This window comes from Microtus pennsylvanicus, chromosome 16 (assembly GCF_037038515.1).
Source record: "Microtus pennsylvanicus isolate mMicPen1 chromosome 16, mMicPen1.hap1, whole genome shotgun sequence".
NCBI classification, from domain to species: domain Eukaryota; kingdom Metazoa; phylum Chordata; class Mammalia; order Rodentia; family Cricetidae; genus Microtus; species Microtus pennsylvanicus.
Genome location: NC_134594.1, coordinates 43,289,789 through 43,317,113, shown reverse-complemented (window position 1 = coordinate 43,317,113; position 27,325 = coordinate 43,289,789). Strand labels below are relative to the sequence as shown.

General features: G+C 44.4%; 1 protein-coding gene across 4 annotated transcripts in view; it reads left to right on the top strand.

The window, feature by feature from the left end:
• Rapgef2 (Rap guanine nucleotide exchange factor 2) overlaps positions 1-27,325 on the top strand; it is a 202,411-nt gene that overhangs the window by 46,094 nt on the left and 128,992 nt on the right. For all 4 annotated transcript variants that reach the window (XR_012908114.1, XM_075950925.1, XM_075950921.1 and 1 more), the window contains exons 2-3: positions 15,220-15,290; positions 18,842-18,898. Coding sequence is in view for 3 of the 4 variants with exons in the window: in XM_075950925.1 (XP_075807040.1) it covers positions 15,220-15,290; positions 18,842-18,898 (128 nt within the window). In the remaining variant the exon portion in view is untranslated. The remainder of the gene's footprint in view (positions 1-15,219; positions 15,291-18,841; positions 18,899-27,325) is intronic.

The window sequence follows — 27,325 nt, the reverse complement described above, 5'->3', positions numbered from 1 at the left end:
TATGTAGGTTTTTAAAATTTAAATAAATAAGTGACTTTGCATGTAACCTCAGGATATGATACATTAAATAGCTTACATAATTACTTGAAGCATGGGTTTGAAACAAGTATTCCAGTCGTTAGATTATGCTATCCCTATAAAAACAGTTGAGCAAAATATCAAGGCATAGGAATAGTAAACTGGACACCGGAATTGTAAACATGCGCGTGTCCAGGGTGTGCTCCGGCGTAGTGCAGCTGGATGTTCTTGCATTAGTTTAAAGCCTTGCATGTACACAGAAGACTGCAGAAGCCTTGCTGCTGAAACCTTCAGTGTTGGAGTTGATTCAGCAAACTGGAAAAGCTCACATAAAGAGCTGTCTGTTTCTTGAAGGGGTTTTTCCTTTTCTGTGGGGGAGGGTGAGGGTCTGCGGGGCAAATTTATTTAATATGATGTCAGTTGCGTAAGGTCAGCTGTGAGTAATTATCTTGATATTTGATGATTAGTCGTTTTCTTGAACTAATACTGGTTCTCAAGGTCTTTGGCTACTACCGAGATAATCATTGTAAAGGGTTCAGTTTGATATGATGGCGCATCACACAAAGCATTTGCATACATCGCTTGGTGCATAGGTTTCCCCCCACCCTAATGTAACAAAGTTGGTAGATTTTGAACACAGGAAAATATACTGATACGATTGTTGGTAACTTTCTATGTATTTTATCTCTGTGTAATTATAGGTTCAAATTTATCTTTATTTTCTAAATGTTTTGTTGATTTTAATTAAACATTGACACAGAATAACAATACATATTTATTAGGTTTTGCCTAAAGGTTTTTTTATTTATTGCTTTGGAAAACTTTTTCATAAAGTATATTTTGATCATATTATTTCCCCTTCCCCAATTGCACCCAGATTCTTCCATCCCCTATACACACAACTTACGTTCTTCCTTTTATTAAGAGAAAGAAATAAATCACCCAAAATCAAACAAAAGAGAAAACACCAAGCTGAAGCAAAACAACGAAGCAAAAGTGCCCCACAAAAACTGTGGAGTCTGCAGTGTGTTGGTCGTGAGCATGACCTGGAGTTTGGTTAACACACCAATGACACTCCATTGGAGGAAAGCGATTTTCCTTTCCCAGCAAGTATCTGTTAAGATGGGCCTCTTGGTTAGGGGGTGGGTCTTTGTGTCTACCTCCTCCTCTTCCTGAGACCTCTGGCTTGGAGTTGTCCAGGCCCCGAGAATGCTGCCTAGTCTGTGAGTTCATTTGTGCACCTACCCTGTTGTGTCTGGAAGGCGCTGTTTCCCCGGGTCATCTACCTTGCCTGGCTCTTAGAATTGCAGCTTGGTGATGGTTATGATTACCTTTGTCTTCTGGTAGTGTGTGTAGTACCTCCTAGTACCAGGAAAGCTAGATAGTAGGGGTGAAGCCTCTGGGTGGATACCAGCTCTGCCTGAAAGTTTTTAATCAGGTTATTTGTGAAGAATTTTATATTGGATTGAGTACAGAAGCAGGTGTTTTCATTGCAGCATGTTGATATTGAACATCAGTCATCCCTCAGCGGATAATTTGGAAAATTTAAGAAAAAAAATCAAAAGCTGAAAGGAAAGAAAAAGCAGTTGAAGTATGTAATGTGTAGAAGGGGTTGCTGAGGCGATGGGTTAGTCAGTTGCTTGTGTGAAAGCATGGAGTCTTAAGTCGGCTCCCCAGCGCTGTGCTAAGTCAGACCTGGTGCCTCACTCTGGGTGAGGGGAGGCCTGCGAAGGGTTGGTGGCGCAAACAACTGGAGACCTGGAACTCGCTAGCCAGCCAGTCTTGCCAAATCGGTGGCCTCCAGGTTCAGGAAGCTCAGGCTGCTAGAGGGAAGCTGTATTTGTTTTGCAGACAATAAACATTGGCCCAGTGTGTAATATGTCTGCCTTGGGACAACTTTACTGCGTGTCCCCATTCTCCTGGGGGCTCAGCCAGAAAGTTTCACCTCACCGTTTGCTCCGGAGCTGCCCAAGTTAAAGGATGCAGCACGGGTGGACTAGGGGCTGGGAGGGGCTCTGGGAGAGCCTGGGGCTGGGGAGGGGCACTGGTGCGTGCTTGTTCACTAACACACATTTAGTAACACAAAATTCCAGGATATTCAGGGAGGGAGGAAAGAGCCCAGAATGCTATGTTGGGTTTCTTATTTTGTTGTTGTATACGATAGAAAAGAAGATATCTTGAAACTGTCTCTGCCGCCCAGAATGAGAGATACAACAGGAAGTGTATGAGATTAAAAAGACCCAACACGTGCTCAAGCAACAGCTGGGACATTTGGCTGTGCTGAGAAAGTAGGGGACATCAAGGGTGTGACTGTTTGTTGGTGTTTGGAAATTCAGTGTGGGTTTTCATTGAAGAGACCCTGGGGAAAGTGGAAGGGGCAGAATGGTCGGGCTGGTGTTCCTTGCACAGCTGCACAATCCCTCCTCTTGCGATTGTATTTTTTTTCCTGCTTCTTTCCTAGTAGATTATCATAGCCAAACAGTGAGTTTTGTCTTTGTGTGGTAATAGATTCTGACAGCTACAGTTTAATAGGAGAATTGGAAAGAGTACAGAGAATAGCACCGGTACATTAAAAACATTATTATGTAATTTCATGTGCAATCCCTGTGCATTTCATACAAAACATACAAAAGAGATAGAAGAGGAAAAAAATCACTCTTTCTGGACTTTCATATTTTTTTGATTTGTAAAGATTTAATTTTTATACAGAGTACTAGTAGTGCAGCACCATCCTGTGTGTTTGGGGAAGGGGACTTCCCCTCTTGCAGTTCAGGTTTTTATATTTTTTACTCCCATGATAGTTGTTTTGGAGTAAAATATGTGTATTTGATAGAATTCGCACTATCATAGTACAATGAGGAAGTTACATGTATATTAATGTATATGATATAGTTCTTATTTCATAGAAATAAGAAATGAAGCAGTATTTGCTTTCTATTTAAATAGATAGTAGATGACACACCAGTGCAAGTGTAGTGTATTTAATTCATTAGTGATGGCTGTGTTTTCATTTGGATCCCCATCGTGAAGTTTAAAATTAAGACTGTGCATGTGTGTTACCCCTCAAATCTGTCATCTTGCTCCAAAGTCTGTAAAGCCCGGTGTGGTGCTTTGAAAGAAAATGATCCCCAAAGGGAATGACACTGGTAGGAGGTGTGGCTTTATTGGAGTAGGTGTGGCTTTGTTTGGAAGGATGTGTGTCACTGTGGAGGCGGGCTTTGAGGCCTCAAGCTTCCCTTGTTGTGATATCTGGACCACTTCTTGTTTGTTGCCTGCAAGATGTAGGACTTTGAGTTACTTCTCCAGTGCCACGTCTGCCTGCATGCCATCATCTTGTCCCACCATGATGATACTGGACTGAACCTCTGAACTGTAAGCCAGCCACCCCAATGAACTGTTTTCCTTTGTAAGTTGCTGTGGTCATGGTATCTCATCATAGCTAGAGAGACCCTAATTAAGAGCCTGATGCCATTGGTCAAGACACTTTGAGAACTGCTTTGGGGGTCATTAGTGGAGCTGCACAGTTCCAAGTGGAGTTATCTTTTTATATCATTGCATGGTGTTTTGGGAGCTGCATGAATTTAAAATAAACAGCTCCTCATGAAGCCAAGTTCCTGATGAGTGTTGGGCATTTTCACATGCCAGATTTCCCTAGGAATGGAAAAGGATTGCTACCAATGAAAATATCCAAAAGAATGTGCTCCGGTGTTCAAAAGCCCACCCGTGCTTTCTGTACACATTTAATTCACATGCATTCAATCCCTCGGGCGACCAGTGTTTCAGGGACCCAGTACTGTACACATCTAGTACCACACTCGGTCAGTACACATGCGGTCAGTACTGTACATAGTCAGCATTAGAACATCATTGTGGGTGACCAGTGAGTGGGGAGAGCCAATCCCGTTCTTTCCTGTTCCTTTTTCTCCTTTGAGTGTCGTTTGCTCTTGGTCCTGCAGACAAGTGTGCTTGAGGCACAGGGCACATGTTCAGCGTACTCTGGTTTTGGTTTTACAAGCTGTGTTTCATGTGCAAGGCCATGCAAATTTATTAGTACCGTATTAGTATTATTTTATCAGTATCATAGCTTTTGATTCCTAACCATGTAAATAACGTGATAAAAACACACATCGGAAACTACCTTACTCCTGTAAGAACCTGGTGCTAAGTGCTGGCTCTGATCCCACTTCTGAATTTGCGGTAGGTGATCAGTAACGAGTTAAGTAAAGTGAAGGAGAGCTTTTGGTTGCTTCCTGCCTTGGCTGTTGTGATAATGCGGCAGAGAGCAGGGGGTGCAGCGTCCCCTCAGCTTGCTAACTTTAGTTTCTTCGTGTGCACAGTACTGGGTCTTGTAGTTGTGTTCTGTTTCTGGGTCTTCACACTGCCTTCCATAGGCTGTGCTCATTTATTTCCTCCCCCCTTCTACAGAGCCTCCCTGTTCTTCGCCAGCTCTTGTTAGCATTTGACTTTTTGCCGACAGCCACCCTGACGCTTGCTCTCCTCTGATGACCGGTGATGCCAGACACATCCGTTAAATACCCATCAGCCAATTGTATATCTTTTAAGGAATGTCTTAAATTCAGGTTCCTTGCCCTCCACCCCCTTTTTCCCTTTGAGTTGAGTTTCTTAAATATTTGGAATACTAACACTGATGTGAACAATATATCTGATTCTGCAGTGGGCTGCTTCCTGTGTTTGATGGCTGGGTTCTAATCTAATGCTATTCCATTTTCTTTTCTTTTCTTTTCTTTTTTTTTTTTTTGTTGTTGTTTTGGTGACCTGTGCTTGTAGGGGAGACCCATGGTTTCATGTTCAGGTCTTGGGATCTTTTGTTTGTTTGGAGTTGTTTTCTTTAGAAGGGTCTAATTTCACGACCCCCGTTATTTTGGTGCACCTTGGGATGGATCCAGAGTCTCTCAAGTGCTAAATGCTAAGCAGGTCTCCTGTTACCGTTCTCAGCCTCTCTTTCCGTTTTCTGCTGGTGGACATTACTTTCCCCAGCACGGTTTACAGATGCTGGTCTCCTTTCTCCCCCTTCGGGGTTTGAATACGCTTGAAGTAAGTCAGTTGGTCATGTATGTGTAGGTTCACCTCTAGGCCCCTTTTGCTGTTCAGCTAGATCTCTGCCTCCTACGCTTTTTAGTCTCACAGTGCCACACGAGACCAGAAATTAGCAAAAAACAAGCACCATGCTGTTAGAAGCAGGGCGTTCTTGAAGGACTTTGCAAATCTTAACTCGGACCCTGTTATTGCTAGTTTATATCTAAAGAGACGGAGTCTCATGCAAGATTGAGGGACATTTAAGGACAATACAGTGGCTGGGTGGTAGAGTGCACCCTGGCAGGACTTATTCAGTCGGAATACCTACCCTGCCTGAAACATTGCCCCACATATTCTGTTCCCAAGCTCAGAATCCTGCCTCTAGTTTCCACATGTTAGAGGGTTCTCAACATTAAAGAAGGAAAGAAAGTCTCCAGATGTCTCGAGGCAAGAGTCTACCGTGGATGCTCTTTCTCCATAGTTGTTATGTAGAGAGTAAGAGTTGTTATGTAGAGAGCATCAGCCTTTCTACTCCTGCATCAGTAGGATTGCCTGGCTGGGAACAGACATCATAGTTTGGGGATTTCACTAAGCAAGACTGGTACCTTTTGGACATCACTCAGAAATCAGGATACCAATGTAAAAACCGCCATTAAGGCTATCAGACAAGCTGTGGACTACCTGGTACTAATAATCTCAGGTGAGCGCATTGTAGGAACCTCAACAGCAGAAAGAAGTTTATGAGCCCCAGATAAAGGTGCGCTTTTAAACCCGAATACAATTTTAGCCTCTCAAGATCTTGCCAGGTCGTCCTGTCTTCTCAGTTTGCCGCACTGTAGTGAAAATTTCCCCCTAGATGTACATGTGGAACTCCTGCCCTAGTCTCCTTTGAAATTGTTCTTTAGTAGGAAAAGATTTTCCGTCTTCCACTTCCTCCTTCCTGCGTGGATCCCGAGGTTCCAGCAGCGACCGCTGAACAAACTCGGCCACACTTTATAACCCTGATTCCAGAGCAGCCCACACCTTCCCCTGCTTGAGAATTCTAGGCCCCGTGGAGCAGGGCCGTCTTCCCTCCTCCTCTCCTCCCTCTGTGCCATCCTCTCTGCAGTGCATGCCTTCCCAGGATGGGGCTCACCGCTCCAAGGGCTCTCTGCTGACTTCTGGAGATGCCTGGTAATGGTCACCTTCAGAGGTGGGGGAGGGGGATGCTAGGATTCGGAAGGGTTTATTTGTGAATGGAGTGAGATCTATTATGGAGAAGGGCACACTGGATCTCCTGAGTGGGGGATAGCCATTTCCAGTACTGTGGTGGTAAGGGTTAGACTTGTGCTTCAAGGCACAAAGTCATGACTGTGAAGGAGGGATTCTTCAGAAACCAGCTTATCTGTTATGTCAATGGAGTTCTTAGTTTAAAAAGTAATGATTCTTTTAAAGGTCTCCCATTCTCCCAAGGTCCAGTGGTGATTTCCCCCATCCGCCCCCACCTGCTCTCTAGATCTGCATGTGTGGTTCTGCTAACCCTCTCATTGCTGCTCGCTTTCATGGGTCAGTCTGAAAGAGACCAGACTGAACAGCGTCTAATGTTTCTGTGGTCCACATCCTCTTTCCGAGATCCACTTGAGAAATAAAATGTTCGGGGATAAATAATACTATTGGTACTTGAGACCTTGCAAATCACTCAAGATGGGAGAAACAGATGTTGAATTATTTTTGTCTTTTGTCCTAGAAAAATGGCAGCAGTGAAGATTTCTATATTTAAAATCTGCTTTCTTCGGAGAGCGCGCACTTTTATTTGCTGAGAGGCGGTGAGGAGCTGAGTCGTCCTCCATGACCCGCTCAGCTCTGCCTTCATTAAGACCCTTCTCTGCATGGTACCACTGTGGGGCTGTTGAGTAAGCCTCTGGAGTTAGGTGGCGTCCTAGGGACGATGGGTGGACCACACGATTTTTGGGGGAGAGATGGAAATCCAGTGGTTGGATGTGTGACCCCTGTGGTCCACTTGAGCCCAGTGAGGTCTTACAGGTGTAACCAAGGGCCTGGGCAGACTGTGAATGGAGTCCGCTACTCATTTTCACTGTTGGATGGAGGCTGGTGTTCAGTTGATGGTTAAAAATCAAAAGTTAAGGTTGTCTTGGAATCAGTTTATTACAGTGATGTGTGCGTGCGTGTGTGTGTGTGTGTGTGTGTGTGTATATGCGCACATGTGTGTATAGCGGACTAACCTTTTTGGTGGTTGGTACTTACTCAGATGTTTAAATATTAATCAATCACCCATAATGATGGAGAGAGCACAGGTGAATGCAGATAGATGTACTAGTGTGTTAATTTATTCTCATGGCATTAACATTTGAATACTTTAAAATGAAGGTACCTTTCATTTACCAAGGAGAGATTGGGGCTTCTGGGAAGCTGTGGGTTTGTGGTGTTCAAGGCTGAAGAGATTCTTACCAGCAGGAACTGTAAACTGATTTGAACACGCTTCTTGTTTGTCCAGAGGATGAGTTTTTGGTCAAATATAAATCGTTGATTTTTTTTTTCTGGAGAGAAATTTTAATCTTCATCGGTAAAAGCAACTTGCTCACGTGATGTCCCCCATGTGCACAGCAGTGCACATTTAGTGAACATAACTGCCTGTGGCTTCTGGGACAGCTCATCACTTAGCTCCCGAATCCTCTTCAGCCTTGGAGATTGACACTGTCATGTCTCTGCCCCTTCTTGCTGATGCATGACTGCTCTCAGGTCCCTTACCCCAGCTTCAAGCATACCGGGGCAAGGGTGAATTTTGTTGTAATTCTGAGGTTTCTATTCTCCATGTTAAGGAGGTAATTGTTGCGTTAGGGTGACTTTAAAGACACTTCATTATTGTTGAGTGAGTAGGTTCAGGCACATGGGATAACAGGACAACTTTGGGGAGTGGGTTCTCCGGTCTCTATGGGGTCTTGGAGAATGAACTCAGGCACGGGACCTTTGTGGAGAGTGCCTTACTCACGGGGGGCCATCTCACTAGCCCTGGATACTCCTGTCTCCTGTCAAACCCATATTAAAAAAAAAAAGACAAAAAATATATAAAGATTGCCCTTTTCTGTGCAAAATTGAACATTGATCTTCACTCCCTGAGTCTCATAAAAACCCAAGGTTTGAGGTAAGCCTTAGGCTGAGGAGCCACAGCAGGGCCTGGGCAGGTGACCAGCGGCACAGTTAGCAGGCTTCCCTGGGCTTCGGGTGAAACCAACCACCCTGGAGGATTGATTTCCTTTATGTGTTAATTAACAATCTTGAAAAAAACAGTATTTTGCTTTCACATGATGTAGAGTTAAAATAGCTATTCAGGAATTTCATTGACGATTCTGTGCTGTGGGTTTCTTTGCTGCCTTTTAATTTTAGGCATGTGCTCTTGTCATCAGGACGTGAGTGACTGGGTGGCTCCCGTAGGCTGGTGACCCCAGCTTTGGTTCTCATTGCTCTGGGCTGTGTCAGCTTCATAGGTAGAGAGGCGGGTTAATACACTTCATCGTCTTATCACCCAGCAGGGGTGCTGGGAATTAAGACACAGGGGGCCCAGTGGAAGTGTTCCCCCATCAGCAGCATGACAAAGGAGCCATTATCCTCTCCTTGATACAGCCCTCCCCAACTTTTGCCATCCCAAGTAAGGGCTGTGGGCCTATTCTGCCACCATGTGGCCATTTCGAGGATCGTCCCAGCCCATTACGGGGGGGGGGGGGCTTTTCTAATGCTCTGAAGATTCCTAAGGGCCATCTCTTCTGTCTTCTCAGGAGTGCTAGGGAACTCATGGCACCCCTGTGGAGATGACACCCCCTTCTTTCTTTGTATTTCCTTTGCTCACCGGTCAGCTGGTAGCGTGTAGATTATGGGAAGGTTGAAGAAGGAACGGGGGTGTCTGTGTAAGGTGACTGTTCCCCGGTGGAGATAAAATACAACCTCTTGAGAGTGACTGCACTGAGCTCCCCTGCAGGCTAAAGGCAGGGTAGCCGTGTCCAATGTCATAAAACGTGGCTCAGGAAGGAGATTGTTGTCTGTGGGTGAGTGGGGACTTTCCACTGGGGAGAAGCTGCTTGTGTTTTCTAGACTTTATTAGGTTCGCCCCAAAGATCCCTGGTCACGGTATAGAAAGAGTGAAAGAGGTTGCTGGTGTTCCAGATGAAGGGGGAATCCATCTTGTGTGGGCCGGCTTGGAAGTGAGCTTGATTGCTGTGTGGAGACAGTGCGGAGACACACTGCCTGGTGTAGGCACCCTCACCCGGATCCAGACAGCAGGGTTGCTTCCCAGCTGTGGCGACGGCTCTGGACTCTTCCTGTATGACTTCCACGTCACAGTGGTCTGTGAACCTCAGGCATCGTGCATGCAGTATTGTACTAGCTTCTGTGAGCCACGTTTTGGCAAATACTGCCAGCAGGGTGTTGAGCTCCGTCTGTGGATCACGGCTGCTGTGCTGATTGAACCACGCAGGGTAGTAGCTTCTTGAAACCACGTTGTTCAGAGAAGAGAATTTCAGAAGAAACCGTGTATCACCCTGAATTTCCAATGTCATCATCAGATGAGGAAATATCCAGGAATGGCTGTAAAGGGACCGAATCTTCAGGCACAGTTTCAGTGTCTGCAGTGTAGATTTTAAACATCTAAAAGATTAAAATGTAAATATTTTAAAAGGTTTTTTTTTCTCGTGTGTGTGTATGTGTAAAAGTCTGGGTTCAAGTATAAATTAATGGCATTCATGCAGGATTTAAGAAAGACTTGTGAGAGTTTGTATTTTGATGCCAGGATGGGACAGTGGGTCCCAGAGCCGAACGCTCAGCAGCAGAAATGAATTCCGTCTTTCGTGTTGTACGACACTCTTGAGCTGCCAGAGAGGCAGCCTTGCTGTGTGCTGTTTAGCTCTGCCAGCCTGAAATATGTTCGTAGCTGCTCCACATTGGAAGAGAAATTAGGTGGCTGTTTTGAAAAATCAAGAATTTCCTTCTCCTCCTCTTTCAGACCTCGTCATTCGGAGTAGTTACGAATATAGTAAACTGTGTGCTGGTCACATTTCACTTTAAGCCTGAGGATAAAAAACTACATTAGGGTTAGGGAATTTACCTCAGTGGTAGAATACATGCTTATTGTATATGGGGCTCTGAGTTTAGTTCTGAACCAAAATACAACGACAGCAGCCTGAATTCAAAACAAAACAGAAAACTCTAAGCCAGGTGTAATGGCACACACCTTAATCTCAGCATTTAGGAGGCAGAAGCAGGTGGATCTCTGTGAGTTCAAGGCCAGCCTGGTTCACAGACTGAGTTCCAGGACATCCAGAGCTACATAGTGAGATCCTGTCTCCAACCAAAACAGCAAAACAAAATAAAAAGCAGAACACTCTAGGGACCCTTTGTAAGTTTTGTAAATATTTCATTTGTCTTTTTGAGGCCTAGAGATAGTTGCCGACGAAAAGAGTATATTGTAAAAGTTCTGATGGACACGCGTGTTTAACAAGTCCTTGGGATTTTCTGTCGGGAGTGTCATCACCCTGATCTCTTAGTAGAGCAGGCTGGCCTCGAACTCAGAGATCCTCCCGACTCTGCCTTCCGCTCACCACCACCACCTGACTTTCTGTTTCTCCATTCTTAGCTGAACTGTTGCATAAATTGTAGTGTGGAAATAGAGCTATCTTGTAAAGAAAACTTGGAAACCGAGCTGTCATCTTGGGAGACGGAGGCATTTGCGCTGCTTCGTTCCTTCTTTTCTCATTTGATTACTGATGTGAGCCTGGGCCTTGACAGTGTAGCTCTTATGCTCCTGATGAACGATGCTGGAGACATAGCTCTCTAAGTCGCTGCTCGTGAGCATTTGCGCAGAAGGGTAATTACAGTTTTGTCTGAAAGATACCCAAGGGAGCCTATGTTGCCATCAGTGTAATTTCTGGCCTGTGACCACTGCCTCAACAAGTGAATGCTCCCCTCTCCTTCTCCCTATGCCCAGGTTGGTAGACATTCATCACCTAGGTCTAGACTGGCACAGGTTTGCTAAGTGTTACCCAATCTTGGCCTTCGTTCCCTTGAGTTGGTCCTCAAAGGAGCCAACTTACTACTCCTAAATATGTTAAAGCACACAATAAATATGTTAATATATTACTAAATATATTAAAGCTAAACCCCTTTAAAGGAAAAACATTTCTTCTTAGTAATGTAGGTAAAATAATTCTCTTCATTTTAATCATCATTATTTTTCTTTGTAGCCCAGGGAGTTAAGAATGCACACCAGTCCCTGGTAGAGCAGGAGGTGGAGGAGTTCCTCTTCCTTAGTGCTCCCAAGGTCATATTACCCTGTGCTGTGTGCTGTTGCTGCAGTCTTGATGCTAGTGTACAGAAGACATCGGAAACCAGCTTTAAGTGAATTGGATGTTTGCTGTGCTGGCCTATTGTGTTAAGATGAGTCTCTGGAGCAGTGAGTGCATACCCCTGGGCGTGGAGACTCTTGCCTCTGTTCCTGTGGGGATGCCCTGTGCTTGCAGGCGTTGAACCAAAGCTTTTAAGGATGCCTTTGTCCTTAAAAAAGGGACTGTTGTTTGTCCTGGGAAAACTCCATCCCAATTGCCCTGTCAGTCTCATTGTCTGCTTCGTTGCAGTGGTTTTTAGGACTTTAATCTTCTTTGAAATGGTGTCTATTTTTGTAAAACGGATGTCCTTCATAGGGTCGAAGGAAAGGCTTATTGTTCTAAAAAAAAAAAGGTTTGCTTCCTGGTTCCTGCAACATGTTCCTGTTTATGCTCAGAGGCCAGAGCATTTTGGGGAAAATAGCTCACGCCTCTAAAAGGGTCTTTAGTGAGGGTCTGGTGGATTTTGTCTAAGGAATATAGTCCAGGAGGGTAGCAGTGTCTTGGGTGGCATCAGTTTCCTGAGAAAATGGCAAATGGTGATTTAGTGCCTCTGCATTTTGTTTTCTACAGGAAAAGTTTGTTGAAGTAGAACTTCACCCGCTGACTCTTAGAACTTCACCTGCTGACTCTAAGTAGAGAAAATGAACATTGTAACCCAAAAGTATACTTTCCAGAAATCCATCCATTCTCTTCTGTGGCTTGGATAAAGTCTTACTGTGGAATGCTGCAGGCATGCTCCAGCTGCTGATAGAGGTTCCACTGCTGATTGCATCCTCTTGTTGCTGGCTGCAGGCTCCTGCTGCTGGCTGCAGGCTCCTACTGTTACAGTCTTTAGATTCCTATTGTTGCGGGCTGCAGGCTCCTGCTGCTGGCTGCAGGCCCCTACTGTTGCTGGCTGCAGGCTCCAGCTGCTGTGAGGAACTGGGGTGCTCAGTCCCTCATCTATTTTACCTGCTTCTTTCCCTTTTCTTCCTGGCTAGTTCTGGAGATGAAACCTTGGTCAACCAGTATCTACTGGATTTTAGCAAAGGCTGTCAGCTAAGAGGAAGGAAACGGTGAGAACTCGGTGCGAAGCAGTTAGGGTGGCCGATGGGTAGGCCTTCCACCCAACAGCTCTCTTTCTAGGGCAGTTTGAGTTTTCTTTCGTCCTCCTGGAAGCCTCAGACCATTTTAGAGGTTGTCTTGGACTGTGGCGGTGCAGGAGGATCACGGACAGTTCCTGGCCCTCAGTTATCTCAGTTGCAGTCCTTAATTGGTAGATGCAGCATTTGAGAAACTCAAACCCGGATTGCTCCTTCCTCTGATTTGTGTTCTCTAGCTCACCTGTAACCATGTTTTTCTTGTTTTCTGTTGGGTAACAGAGCTACGGTTTCCTGATATGCATCAAGTTGTGTGTTTAGGGTTCCGGGACACATTGCTTGCTAGTTGGCAGCTAGGGAGGCACTAATTTCTTCCACACAGTTAGGAACTTCAGGTTCATAGAGAAACTGCTTGTTAGAGAATCTAGTTAAAGCTCGACAGCATCACTTTCTATGTAGAGAAATGCAGAATAGCTCTGCCATCTTCTTATAAGCCCCTTGAGCACAGACCCTTTAAACACATTTCTTTTGAGACAGCTGCTCTAAGAGTAATAGAAGAAACCAGATGTGCGGGTTGAATTGATGAAAGGTTTGTGATCCGTAAAATACACGAGACGGCTGGGGAGGTGGCTGGGCAGGTAAGAGCACTGGTTGTCCTTGCACAGGACCTGGGTTCCATTCTTAACACCCACGAGGTGTCCCAAACCATTCATTCATAACTTATCACCCCCCACCTCCGGCAACTCTGGACACTGCCCGATTGTAGTCTACATAAATACATGCAGGCAGAACACCCATGCACATAAAATACAACACAGACATCTAAAAACAACAAAAAAAAAAACCCAGAAGTACATGAAGCAGTTATACAGAATTTTATGGTCATGTATTGCTTGAGTGGTGTTCATTTAGAACTAGCCCCCTCAAACATCATGATTATATGTGGTATTTATTTATTTATTTGTTTTTTGAGACAGGGTTTCTCTGTGGTTTTGGAGCCTGTCCTGGAACTAGCTCTTGTATACCAGGCTGGTCTCGAACTCACAGAGATCCGCCTGCCTCTGACTCCGGAGTGCTGGGATTAAAGGCGTGCGCCACCACCGCCCAGCTTATATGTGGTATTTAATTTGTGCAGTTCTGTACGCGTAGAAGGAAATTCTGCTTTAAGAACCAATGCCAGTCGTGAGTAGTATAAAGCCTTCGGCCCACCACTTCCTTCCTGTAGTCTCTGTTTTGTGTCGCAGCCTCAGTGACAACTGTCAGCACATTCTCTTACGTCACCGGACTGTATCCTGTGGCACTATATGCATATTGCTTCAGATAAATACTGGTGGTAATTATTCATAGATACTCTATACATATGTCTCACACACGGGCACTCAAACTTTTAAAGTCCATGTATATTACGCGAACATACATAGTACCTATGACCCCGGAACAGCTGTGGTCATGAAACTGATTAACACAGTGGCGTTTGGACCCTGACCTGACTTTTTATATGGTTTTACAGCGGTTAGGTGAGGGAGTGCTTTTGCTGCACAGGCCTGTGCTCTGCCAGTGCTCTCCAGTTGCCGTCTTTGATTCTGTCTGAGATCCCAGTTCTTGCTTCTGTTAGGTGTCTTCCAGGCTTGTCTTTCCTAGACGTGATCTAAAAGTCTTGTTTCTTTCTTACACGTTTTTGGGCATGCAAGGTAACTTCCTGCTTGATCACGCAGGTGGGTAGTTTTGTGTGCTTTCCTTGACAGAGCAGTACAGGTCATCAGGCACGTGGTCAGAGTTTCCTAGGCGACTCAGTGGGAAAATGAGTGATGGTGTTTGCACTACATACCTGTCGGTCGGTGTCTTGTTCACCTGAGAAGGGTCAGCAGTGGGACTGAGGGGTTGTCCCTTGTTAACTTACAAACGCCTTGCAATCCCTTTACACTACGTATGGACAGACTTAGAGGAGAAATTCTCATTCATCCTTCTTCCCATCCTCTCTGTATCCTCGGTGTTCACTGGAGCCCTATAATGCTGGTCCCTTTCTGGCTCTGCATCTATGGCTAGAAACAGGACTGTGCATCTTTGCCTATCTTCAACCTTTTTTTTCCAAGGCAGGTTTCTCTGTGTAGTTTTGGAGCCTGTCTTGGCAGAGACCCGCCTGCCTCTGCCTCCTGAGTACTGGAATTAATGGCATGTGCCACCACCGCCTGGCCTATTTTGAACTTTTATGAATGACTTTGAATCTTTTTTATTGTGACCTAGAGGAAAAGAAAGAACTTTAAAACTAAACATAAGACACTTTTTTAAGTATGGAAAGTTAAATTTATACTTGATTATTAAGTGATTATAAAATAACATGCATTAATATTGAGAAACAATTTGAATAATCATCCTACTGGTAATTATTCATCACGTGTGAGAAAATACTTTGTTTGCTATTTTGATGTAAGTAGCAGAAAATATGTAGCAAAGAACTGCTGGTGAAGAGTTTGCTTTTATGAGGTGATGAGTTTAAGTAATTTTATTTTATTAATCGAAAGCTTTTGTGCGTGTTCTGAAGGCAGTCATTAAGAAAAGCCTTTGCATATGCTAGATTTCCTTTGAAAATGTTAATTTTTAATATCCAAGAAGAAACATATTTTTAAAAAGTACAGTTTAATTTATAACATGTTATTTTAGAAAAACTTTCTTCCCCCTCAAGCCTTACAATTCTATTTTTTTCTTTGGAACAGGACCTGGAAATAGTGTATTCCTATTTACACGGGATGGAAGCCTTATCAAACCTGAGGGAGCACCAGCTAAGGTGTGTATCGATTTTAATAATTTCATAGTGATAAAGTGCATTTCTGTGTCCTTCTGTTAATAAGAGTTGAGCTTAAAGAATGTTTAACACATGGATAATCTGCTTGGTGTAACTGCTGCACTTGCTGTGATATGTTCTGCAAGGTTGAATTCAGTTGTATCCGTATACATTTTAATATTTCTGTATAGTAATATATTGTACTTCCACCCAGCGTCTGCCTCCACTTCCCAGCAGTAATAAGCTTCCATTGGTACAAACACTTAAGGGGGTGTTGTTTGCAATTCCTCTTCTTTTAGATACACGTCTATGCCTGTGGACAGCTCATCACTCAGAGGTATTTTAAAATATTCAGCTGGTGACTAGGCACATTGCTCTGGCATGTCTAGGTCTCTGTAGGGATATGCTTACTACGTTAAGTATGTCGCTGGCCCCCCTGTGGCCGGTACAGTGTTTATTACACTGGTTCCAGCGCAGTGTGCTCTTACAAATATCTTCCTGCTTCTGTTGTGCAGTGTGCTAGCTTCATTTGTAGTTACGCAAATTTCATAAAACAGAAGTGACTTGGTCTTCACTGCAGTAGGAAATCAAGGACCCTGAGAAGGCTGATGCCAAAATATAATGAGGTCTTACTTCATTCTATTCTGTCTAGTTGTGATGCCAACCATTTTTAATTATGAAAGGAATACCCTTTAAGCACTAATTAATTTGTGAGCATGTCAGTTTCATATTTGTCTGTTAATTGAAAAGAAGTATCAAGAGGGTTGAGTGTTTCTCAAATTAATTTTTTAATGAAAATCATTTAAATTAAACTCAATTGTAGACTAAGTGTGTAAAAACCCAGACAGTTTTTATTAGGAAGGGCAGAGCTGGGGATTTTGGAGATGACTGAAATTGTAACGAGCCATACCAGTTTTTAAATTGTATGACTTTTATTTGACATTTTGTGATGCCAGTCTTCCTAAGGAAAAAATTCAGAATGCAAAACAGACCACAAACCTGTCCACAGACCCAACAGCCAGCTTTAGAATTACCTACTTCTTGCCATTTCCGGGATGATGTTTAGGTGGAAATGCCTGATTAATTCAAGAGTATCTGAGTCCATCCTTAAAAAGTATTCTAAGCTTCGTGTAGACTGTTGGCAGCATTGCAGGGGCGAGCCCTTCACATGTCCAGCTGTTTCTGCATGTGCTGAGCCGTCTCATTCACAGCCAACAGCCTAGACTGAGTTTATCTTTAGAGCAGGATCATAGCTGAATTACACAGCAGAAGTGAGGCTCGTGTAAACCCCTGGCTGACTGGAGTAAACTGCTTTTATAATACTCCATCTGGGGAAACACACATTTCCTCTAGGTAGGTTATTTTCTTTACATTTCGTTAAGGGTTTTTTTTTTCTTTCTCGTGATTATCAAGGAAGAGCCAACTGACACTTGTACTTAACCCAACTTTCGAAGTGTACACGATAAAAGGCTCCAAGGGAGATTTGATTTTATTTGTGCAGCAGCACTTGCGCGGATCCCTGGGATACGGAAAGTGACCTGACCTTTCAGCAGGTGTCTCTGTGTTGCTGTCAGAGCCAACACTTTGCACCCTGGCCCTGCAAGTTTTCAGATTTTTTCCCCAATACAACTTCAGTTTTTCTGACGTTCAATCCAGATAGACTAGAGTAGAATATTTGCCGAGAGGAAGTGGCAGTGAGAGCTCTGAACCCAGAAACTCTTGAGAACAGAATCACCACTTGAAGATATTTAGTACTGTTCATCCTCCCTCCTCTGGCTGTGCTCGGACTCAAACTCTGGGCCTGTGTGTAATAGGCAAACTCTACCCCGGAGATATATGCCCAGCCACGTTTAGTGTTGGAAACAAACATACAGTTGAAATACATTCTCTTCCTCAGCATTATAGATTACCGATTATTATTTTGGAAACAAACAGATCATAGTCGTTACACTGGTTCTCAGGGAGATCATTGCGCTTTTGCTTAGTCTCTTCTCTTTAGCCTCTGCTTCCGCATCTGTGAAATGCAGCCGCGGCGATGACCAAGTTGTTTCTTTTTGCCCATTTGGTGTTTGTTAGAAGCTTGCAAATGAAATTTGGAAGAACTCTATCCTATTGCATAAAACAGCTTTATTTATGGGCAGTGCTGTAAACATTAATTTTTTTTCCCACTACTTCATGGGAGGAATCCAATCGCATTGTGAGAACAATGTGGAAAAACCTGTTTCAAGGAAATCTGTGACGATCCTTTGGTGAAGCAGATAGTCTTTGTAGTACAGATGTTAAAAGTTGAACACGTACAGAGAGGATAAAAAGAAGAAAAAAGCATAACCCAGTCTATTAAAAGCATTGATTCTGCTTCTGAATTAAGTGGCTTCAGGAGTTCCAAGGAAGAATAACGTCCATGATAGAACTGTAGTCCTGGTGGCAGCAAGCCTCGTGGGCCTGGGAGAATTAGGTCAGAAGTAGGGGATTCACAGAGCATTCGGGACAAAAGTGACTTCATTCCGGTTAGATTGGACTTGATTTTCCTTAAGCTAACACCCAGCTCTCTGTCACTTAGCTGACTCTAATGGCATTTGGGTCAGTGTTGAGCAATTCCACATTCCACCCAAGTGGTTTTGAATGTTTGAAGTACGTTGAGATACTGCATCCGGCGAAGCAGAGCAGCCAGGGTTACTTAGAGGCAGTCATGGCCATTTCGATTCAAGATGGCTGTAAACTTGTCAAGCTGAATCCCTACATGGGGGGGGGGGGTGGAAGGAGGAACAAGGTGAGTTAGCACCCAGGAGTTTTTATTGGGTCAGCAAACAGAAGCTCAGTGTTCCCTGGTCGGGGAAGAGCACTTGTCCACAATGAGGGTGCTGTTAGGGTGTCACGCTGCAGCAGCTTTTCATGAGAAGAAACCGTCACAAAATACATCCCCGTGTATTTTGGAAAATTGATTGGTATTCATATAATGAGATGTTTCTCGATGCTGCTTTTGAGATAATTTTGAATATTTAAACATTATTCATATTTTCACATTTTATTTCCCATTAGGGCTGTATCAGCTGAAATAACAAACCCTTCAGTTCTTAAGTCTCCATTTGCTCATTCCTCATAAAATACTGAGTCAGTAAAAGCCTACATTGGCTTGAGATTCTGTCCTGCTCAGTGACCGTTAGTGCTGAGCTCTGCACGGTGTTACCGCCTCTTAAATTCATAGGGTTTCCTTTCTGACTTTTGGGTTCCTGCTCCTCCTTGAGTGTGTTTACCTCGGGGAACACCCTTTGCCACTTAGAAAGTGTGGAGCAACCTCTCTGTAAAGTCCATGTGGTAAAGCTTGGCTTCTCTTAGCTGCTCCGTGTTCTAGTACACAGGTGGGGCAGATTTTAATTCGTTTTATCGAGTTGTAACTCTAACGCCATCAACATCCAGTTGAAGATAAATAACTTAGATAAGCCCGTGAGCATATGAAGTCATGAACTTGACGTTTCACCCCATGACTCATTCAGGTGTCTTAGCTGTGTTCTTCTAATGGCAAATGTTGAACTTCCTGTCGTTCTCTTTTACAGGCTAATGTGTGAAACCGTGAGATATGAAAGACATGAAGCCAACGAAGTTTTATACTAGTAGGTATTCCTTTCTGGTTGTATGTTGTATGATGCAGTGGCCAGCTCTTTCAGCTATCACCGAGCGCTAGGAGCAGCTGGCTCAGTTAACCTGGCCTTTCGGGAGGACGGGGCTTTGGGGAGGTTAACTTACTTCCCATGGTTTAGAAGTTTGAGATGTTTGAACTGTTTGCAATTTTAAAATGGCCAATTCACGTCTGTATTTTTACCTATGGTATTTTCCTATGGTAGAGATGTGACTTTGGGTTGTTAGGTGTTCTCTGTTCTTGTTGTGAAATACGAAGTAGCTCACAATCGTCTGGGCTTAACAAACAGCAAACAGACCTTCCCACAGCCACAGAAGGTGAGCTGCCAGTAGCCCAGGCACGAAGCTCAGTCTAGGAACAGCAAAATGAGCTTCTAGGTCTTAGCTAAAGTTTAATCTTAAAATTGTACTAATACCGCTTTAAAGATGTGGTCTCTTAAACACTAACAACTGACTGTTAACGAATGTGATAAATCCAGAGGAAACCAATGCTGGGACTCTGAGTATGTGAGCCGCTTTGCAGTATGCGCCAGTAGATAATGTTTACTATGACGATCGCCGCGCTGACTCCATCCTGTTTTTCAGGCATATTATGGGTAGGTAGTACTTACTGAAAGAGAAGAAAGACAGCTGCTCTCTGAGGAGTTTGTCATTTATAGAGGGATGAAGAAATGAAGTAACAGGAAAAATGGCACAATGGGATACTTGGGAGCGTAAAGATGGTTGAGGAAGAGAGAGGGATCCTGAGAGATGTTGGAGCCCTTTGAACGAGCTCGGTCTCAGGTTGTGTTCTATAATCTACAGAAACCTTAGAGGGGCATTATAAACAGCATGTCAGAGATGGGGTGGAACAGACAGAGCGTTTAGGGGTGCTGCTGGAAGGCCTCACTCGACACTTGGATGCTGTGGCAGTTGTGAGCCACTGTGTGGGTGCTGGAAAGTGAAGCAAGTTTGACCAAATGCCCCCAGCCCTTCCTATACCTGCAAAGGCAATACACATGGATGCACGGGAGCAAGCAGGTTCTGTCAGGGTGAATAGATGTGAAGGGAAATAGCTGAGGAGCCAGCCACAGGACTGTGAAGGAGGAAGAGCCTTGACATGTCAGCAGGGTTAGGGTTTGGAGAAGCTGGCGGGTGGGAGTCGGCGGAATTCTTAGGCTGTTGCACATGAAGCTGATTGCTGTTCTTCCAGCTGTTGTAGATGTTCCCATGGCAAAGTATGTGTAGTAGTTAGCCAAAGAATGATCGACAGCGAGAACTGACCCCAGAAAGAAGATGCTTTTAGTGGAGTTCTGGAGAAACTGAGGCGGGAGAAACTGTAGCCCTTGCCTCCTTTTTGAACCCATGGGGTAGGTGTGCAGACGCCCAGGTGGAAACCCCTGTGAACGCTACTGAAGTGGTTCCATGAAGGGCGGCACTAGCTTTCTGTCAGTTTGTCCTTCCCCTCAGACACGTGATTGGACAGGCAGTTCGTGCACGCCCCAAGTAAGAGCTTGACGGGCATTGATTTCTTTACTGTCTGGAGACGTCTCTTGGGTCAGCTGTTCCCATCACACTGGTTCTCCATTCAGGAATGGAGCTTCAGGGAGATCAGGCGTTCATCTAGCACCTGCTGTTTGGAGTAGGATCAGGACTTGAGCACAGATCTTGGGGTTTTGCAGCTTCCCCTCTTGCCTCAGTCGCCAATATTTTTTGCCCCTTTTTTCCTAAAAATAATACTGCATATGACGGTGAACACTTAATCAGCACCTGTCGCCGTCCTCCCAAGGGTCTGATGGTAGCCACTGGAACCCACCAGCACTCCTGCCTGCACAACCGTAGTTCACAGTGATTAGTTATTACTCTTTTTATTAGAGGTGTGTCAGTGCCTTTACACGTCCTGGGTATTAGTTTTTAACACCTGTCGACAATGCCCAATACATATCCTAGCTGTCTTGAATGAAGTGTGTTTGACATGGTTTTTCCAGTCGCTCACATATGTCTGTTTAGAACTAAGAGCCAGTGGCAGCGAGCAGTGAAAAGTCTGGATCTGTAAATCCTGATTTCACAAGAATAAAAATTCATAAAGTCTAACTGCAGATCCACATAGTTAGGCTGTTGGTATTTTGCTGATGTATTTTCTTCTGTGGTCCTGCAACAGGCACGTGTCTGCTCTTGACAGTTTGTGTAAGTGTATTTTGAAACCTAAAGAACAGCTGTGTTTGTAGTTTAGGTAAATCCATGATACCTTAATAATGCCCTCTTTTGGGGAGCTGCTCTGAGGACCTTGGAGCGAAGTGACTGGTCCTGTTCTTCCCGGAGCTTGGTCTGAAGACTAGTGTAATAGAATATCGATGACTTTCAGACTCTTGGTTTTTTGAGACAGGGTTTCTCTGTGAAGCTTTGGTTCCTGTCCTGGAACTAGCTCTGTAGACCAGGCTGGTCTCAGCCTCACAGAGCTGACCTCTCCCTCCTGAGTTCTGGGATTAAAGGCGTGCACCACCACTGCCTGGCCAGACTTTGCTTTTATGAGCAATGGATGACTAGCCATTTCCCTTACTATGTCTGTGTGCTATAGCTTTAGTAATTTCACCAGGTAAATATGGTATTCTTTTGATCTAACACTATACTACATCTTCCTCATCTACGGAATGGAAACAGCAATGTCATTTCTTCAGAGTACAATAGATGTACATAGCTTATTGACCAGCATGGCTACTCAGGGTGCAGGCACCTCTACTGAGGGCATGGGTGCCTTCCTGAGGGCTCTTGAATCCCTCCTGAGAATGTGTGCACTCCTACTGAGCGCAGAGACACCCCTTTTGAGGAGGTGTGCTCTTCTGATGCCTTAACCCTAGTGCTCAGGGGCTGTGGTAGGGGAGGAGGAGCTAGGAGGCAGCTAGGCTGATTACAGAGTGGCGCCCTCTCTGGCAAACAAAATAGAGAGCAGTGAACATCAACATACCATCACATAAGTGGAGGGTCATCAACCGAGAATTTGCTGGGAAATTCTCTGACTGGGCTGTTTCCCAGTACAACGCTATGACCGAGTTCTTAGTCAGTGTGCTCTGGCTTTTCCTGACTGGCTGCTGAGCCTCGTCATTTGCATTTACTGGACAAAGTGTTAAAAACCTGTATCAGGAAGTCAGTGTACACACACATGCTTACCTATATCCTTAAAATACCCAGCTGCTCTGTGAGCCTTTCCCACATGCAGATCTTGTTGGATGCTTTGGTTTCCGGAAGAGTTTCCATAGCACTTGAAGGGTTTATCTCTTTATTTCAGGAAGGAATTTGTTCCTCTGTGAAACAGCTGCTTTGAGACTATTCAGTTTTGCCAAAGCTTTTAATTTACATCTGTAAATGCACATTTTAGCGAGACTAGCTGGGTGTTCTCTGCTTTTTAGCAGTTTCCCTGGTGGCTTGACTTGACTTTCTGGTTGTAGGGCAGACACCTCCCATTGCCACCCTTCTCAAGCTGCTGCTCTTGGTGGCCTGGGGCATTACTTTCTTCTTTTCTCCAGCACCTGCTATCTCTGTCTCTACTGCCTCTGTCTCTCTCCTGCCCCCAGCAGGAAGAGAGGTCTGCCTCTGACACCTCCCTCCCCTGCTCTTCTTACAGATTGTAGGTGGCCTCAGGGTCTCCCGTCTTGGACAGATTTCTCCTTTGACCTCTTAAATAATTGCATAATATAGTTTTTCTTTTCTGGATCGGCTGACCTTTTATCTTACCTTATAGTCTTTGTAAATTACAAAGTTCTTTGTCTACCATTTATTTTGTGTTTCTTTACATCTCTTGCAAAAAGGCTTTGTTTTCCTTTCATTTCTTACCCAGAGATACGTAACTGCTATGTGAAATAATCTCTCTCTACGTTTTAAGTATTTTAACGTGTGTTTATGTGTATACAAACAAAACGACAAAACTGAGGTTTTATTTGGAAAAAAAAAGTCATTGTTTAGTCTTCGAGTAGATGAGGCTGTTCTTCTGCAAGCCAGCATGTTTATTGAAGGTATTTTTGTTTCTAGTTTTCTATGAAACTGCCTGGTTAGTACCAACCATTCTTTAATGTTCTTCGATTGATGAGCTTTACTCTGAGTGCATTCTGGTTGTGTGGACCGGGAATGCTCCAAGCTAGTGTGCAGAGACAGATTGGACTTTGAGTTAGAGCTTTCCGGGTGTATGTAGGTTCTCCTTAACCTTTCAGAGAGCCAAGTTCCTCTCTTACAATTATAGTGTGTAAATCATGACTCTTAGCAGCTTCCAAGTCATTCAGGTTTGACTGCTTGTCTAAATTTGATTGTTCCTCGAGTCCTTGGATGTATCCGTCTGTGCTGACTGTAACTGAGTCATTGATTTGATTTATTGTAATGCATATGCAGTTCGTATCATCTTTCTTGAAAAGAACGTTCATTGAATAACTCCATAACTCCTAGTGCAATGCTCCATTTCATTTTCAGGTGAGTTCTGTTAACTTAAGAACGGCAGCATCAAGAGCCCATGGAATGCTTGGCTTTGCCAGCTCCTTATTGTGTGTGTTCACGCTGCTGTTTAAGCGAACTGTTACTGGATGTTCCCTTTGTCCCCTGCATTTTCAGCATAAGGCTGAAAATCTTAGTGCTGCTCTCTTGGATGTCACTGACTTTGTCGTTTTCGAACCTGTCAAACGGTGCTTCTGCTCCTTCAGTTGGTCAGATTGATTTATTTATTTACTTTGGAGACAAGGTGTCATTCTGCAGCTTAAGTTGTACTAGAACTCCAGGTTGATCTCAAAACTGCAGTGATCCCCCTGCCTCAACCTCTTGAGTGCTGGAAACACAGGTGTGCCACTCCCAACTTCTACACCAGCTTTTAAAAGTGAAGTAGTTTCCTTGCAGGTTAGGACTTTGGGGGAAACAGGAATTGCCTTCTGCCTTTTAAATGTTATTTGTTTTCATATCATGGGCATTGACATTTACATCTGTTTTTGTATAATGAGCTGTATTATTTTATGATTAAACATTGCTGTTCTGAAGGTGAAAAGTGAAAATGCTGAAGGTTTTTTTTTTATTTAGGTTTATTAGAGTTCCTTCTGAAATACATAAATGGCTGTAATGAAGTGATGTTCGGCTTGCTCAGTTGCTCCGCTGTGTGGCAGGAGATTTCTCTAATGAGCTCTAGCCTGTCTCATTAACTACATAAAAGTAATTGATAGAAATTTTATCTTTGGGTTTATAGCTCAACATCTTATCAAAGGAGCAAAAGAAACACAGTTATCAAACTTGGTAATAAACAGTAATAGACGTCCTATGGTGAGAAAGACTGAAATTACTGTGTATCTGGAAAGCCATCTGCATGCTGGCAGGCAGCCAGGGCCAGAACTTTTTAAAGTGTTGGAACAGTGTGTTCACAGGAAGCCCTGCCCAGCTCCAGCAGTAGCCTGTGCGGTTGGAAAAGCTGCCAGGGCTCTTGGTCTTGGAAACCTCTGGCTGGAGCAGTCTTAGGATGATTTTTCATACGTAAATGAAGTTATTTTCACTGCAGTTCCTCCCCCCACCCCCGCCCCCTTTACAGTCAGGTATTTGAGTGTACAAGTCTAAGCCGGTCAGAAGACCAGAATCACAAAATGAGCAAAATGCCAACTCCCTGTTTTCTTTAGGGCTTCAATTAAGGGGACCTGCCTGTGGGGATCCCTCAATGTGTGGGTGTGGCCCTGGGCAGTGGAGCTTTCTGTTTGGCTGATGTCACCTATGGAGCAGAGAGTCAAGGAAAACAGGTGCTTTTCTGGTTTTGGTGGCTGTTGTCTTCACTTGCTGTGGGGCCCTTTAGATTTCTGTTGGCTTCCCCCTGGTGCCAGCACCTTGTGGTCGTATATTCAGGGGAGCACAGTGCATGCTTGCTTTCTGGTATCCCCCACATTGATAGGCGGTCACAGTTGTACCATGTGATGGGTGAACATGGTACATGTTCCTACCTGCTCTGACCCCCAGATGTGGCACACTCTCAGGCTTCACTTTCTGCTGTTCTGGTCCAGCTGTTCACATGCCCACTGAAGTACAGAGAGGTGCTTCTTGGATTGCTCTCGCTGATGTCAGACAGTGTGAATCTTACCTCGGAGAACTCTGGATTCTGTCTGGCTGCTGTGATTCCGGCCTGCCCCTTTGTCTGGCTGGCAGTGTTGAGCTGAAGGCCGTGTGAACCACACTGCCCTGTTCTCACAGGCTGCTCCTGCTCCCCTCCTCTCAGCCTGTGTGTTGTTGCCGATTGATCTGCCTCTCCTTAGACTGTCACTTTGTATTAGCTGGTCAGTAGACTTTTCAGAAGTTATCTTCTGGCCTGATAATGATCCCTCCCCAACTTGATCAGTTGTTTTTTTAATTAGCATTATTATGCCAAGATACTGTCCCCTCAGCACGAACACTTGGGTGGGATGGCTTCCTGCTCTAGCAATGTGTAAGGTACTCTCTCATGTGGAGACACTGCCACCATGTGGACCCAGAGGATAGTGCCAGGAACTTCTTTGAGCTTCACTGTAAGATCTAAACTGTCACCTTTGATGAGGAGTTGGTATTGTTCTGTTCAGGAAGAACATACCTAAATAAATGACCTACAAGATGGTGTAGTTAGTGAAAGAAGCCCTTGCTGCCTAGGCTGATAGAACCTGAGTGATTCTCCGGGTCCCATGCAGCAGAAGGAGAGAATCTGCTACTGTAAGATGCCTTCTGACCTCCATACACTTCAAAAATACCTTTAAAAATGAGACCTGTTTAAAAACAAACTAACCAGTCTAACCAGCAAGCGGGCATCATAGTGTGTGCATTGGCAGTACTGATGCGCTAGAGACGCCAGTGGGGGAAACCCTGAATAATCACTACCTTGGTGGCTGTGCCACATGAACTCAGGGAAGCCAGGAAGATGAATCACTCTACCAGAGGTGCTCAGCCACTCAGAGAAACTTGAATGTCTGAAAACTAAGTCTAACAGAGAAAAGCTGCTGCCAAAAGCAGGGACATCAGGTTTTTTTCAAAGGCCCTTAGGTATGGTAGAAAAAGAGTATTTTGTGCTTGGTGAGTGTCAGCTGGCAGGACAGAGGTACTGAAAAGGATTAGTGCTCTTTTTCAGTCTCTGCTGGCAAAGGAGCTGTTGTTTAAGACTGAAGTAATGTTGTGGAGAAGCTGGTGATGGCTGCTTTCAAGATTGAGGACCAGAGCAGTGGTTCTCAGCCTTCCTTATGCTGGGACCCTTGACTACAGTTCCTCATGTGGCGGTGGCCCCAGCCATAGAATTATTTTCATTGCTATTTGTAACTGTAAATTTGCTACTGTTATGGATCATAATGTAAATATCCGTGTTTCCCATAGTCTTAGGTAACCCCTGTGAAAGGGTCATTGGACTCCAGGTTGAGAACCTCTGACCTAGAACCTTACTATTTAACTTCATTAGGATCGTGTGGCCAACAGGAGGGGGATCACCAATCTGAGCTTCCTGCATGTGGTCTGATCAGGATATTGAACCTCGTTTCATCAAAAAAGCTGTGACGATAATACAAACATGTCATGGTCTTGATTCCCTGAACTTTGATACTGACTAGATACTAGATGTTGCTAGGTGAGGCACACAGTTCTGCTCAGTGGGAGGGGCCATGTGTTAGTCAGACTTTCTATTGCTATGCTGAAACACCATGACCAGAAAGCTAGCTCGGGAGGAGAGGGTTTGTTTGGCTTATACTTTAGCATTGCTATTCATCACTGAAGGAAGTCAGGACAGGAACTAAAACGGGGAAGGAAACTAGAGGCAGGAGCTGATGCAGAGGTCATGGAGGGGTGCTGCTTACCGATTTGCTCCCCATGGCTTGTTCAGTCTGCTTTCTTGTAGAACCCAGGACCACCAGCCCAGAGAGGGCATCACCCATAATGCGCTGGTCCCACCCCCATTAGTCACTAATTAGCAAATGACTTACAGCTGGATTTTCTGGAGACATTTTCTCAATTGAGGTTCCTACCTTTCAGATGAATCTAACTTGTATGATATAAGACAAGCCAGCACAGGCCCTATTAATGTAGCTGGGGGAAGAGACAAAGCTAGAATGGGGTATCATAGAGAGACTTGTATCAGCATGACACTGGATGGGATAGGTGCTTTGGTGTTCACAGGGTCCCAGCCACTCAGTAAGGTAGCAGAAATCTGGGGGGGGGGGGGGAAAGCAGCAGGCTTTGCAGCAGAGTGGCAGAGCTGTAACGGAGCAGACTGGGAAGCAGCCAACACACTGTGGCTTATATTAGCACAGTAGAGAATGATGTAATGCCATTCCAATTGTGGGCTTACCACTGCAGTTTGACCGAGCATGAGGCAAGACAGGTCATCTGCAATGGATGTCTGTCTGATTATTCTGGAAGGTGACATGATCGCTTTGTGATCTGCTTACATTTCGTTTTGCCGGACTTTA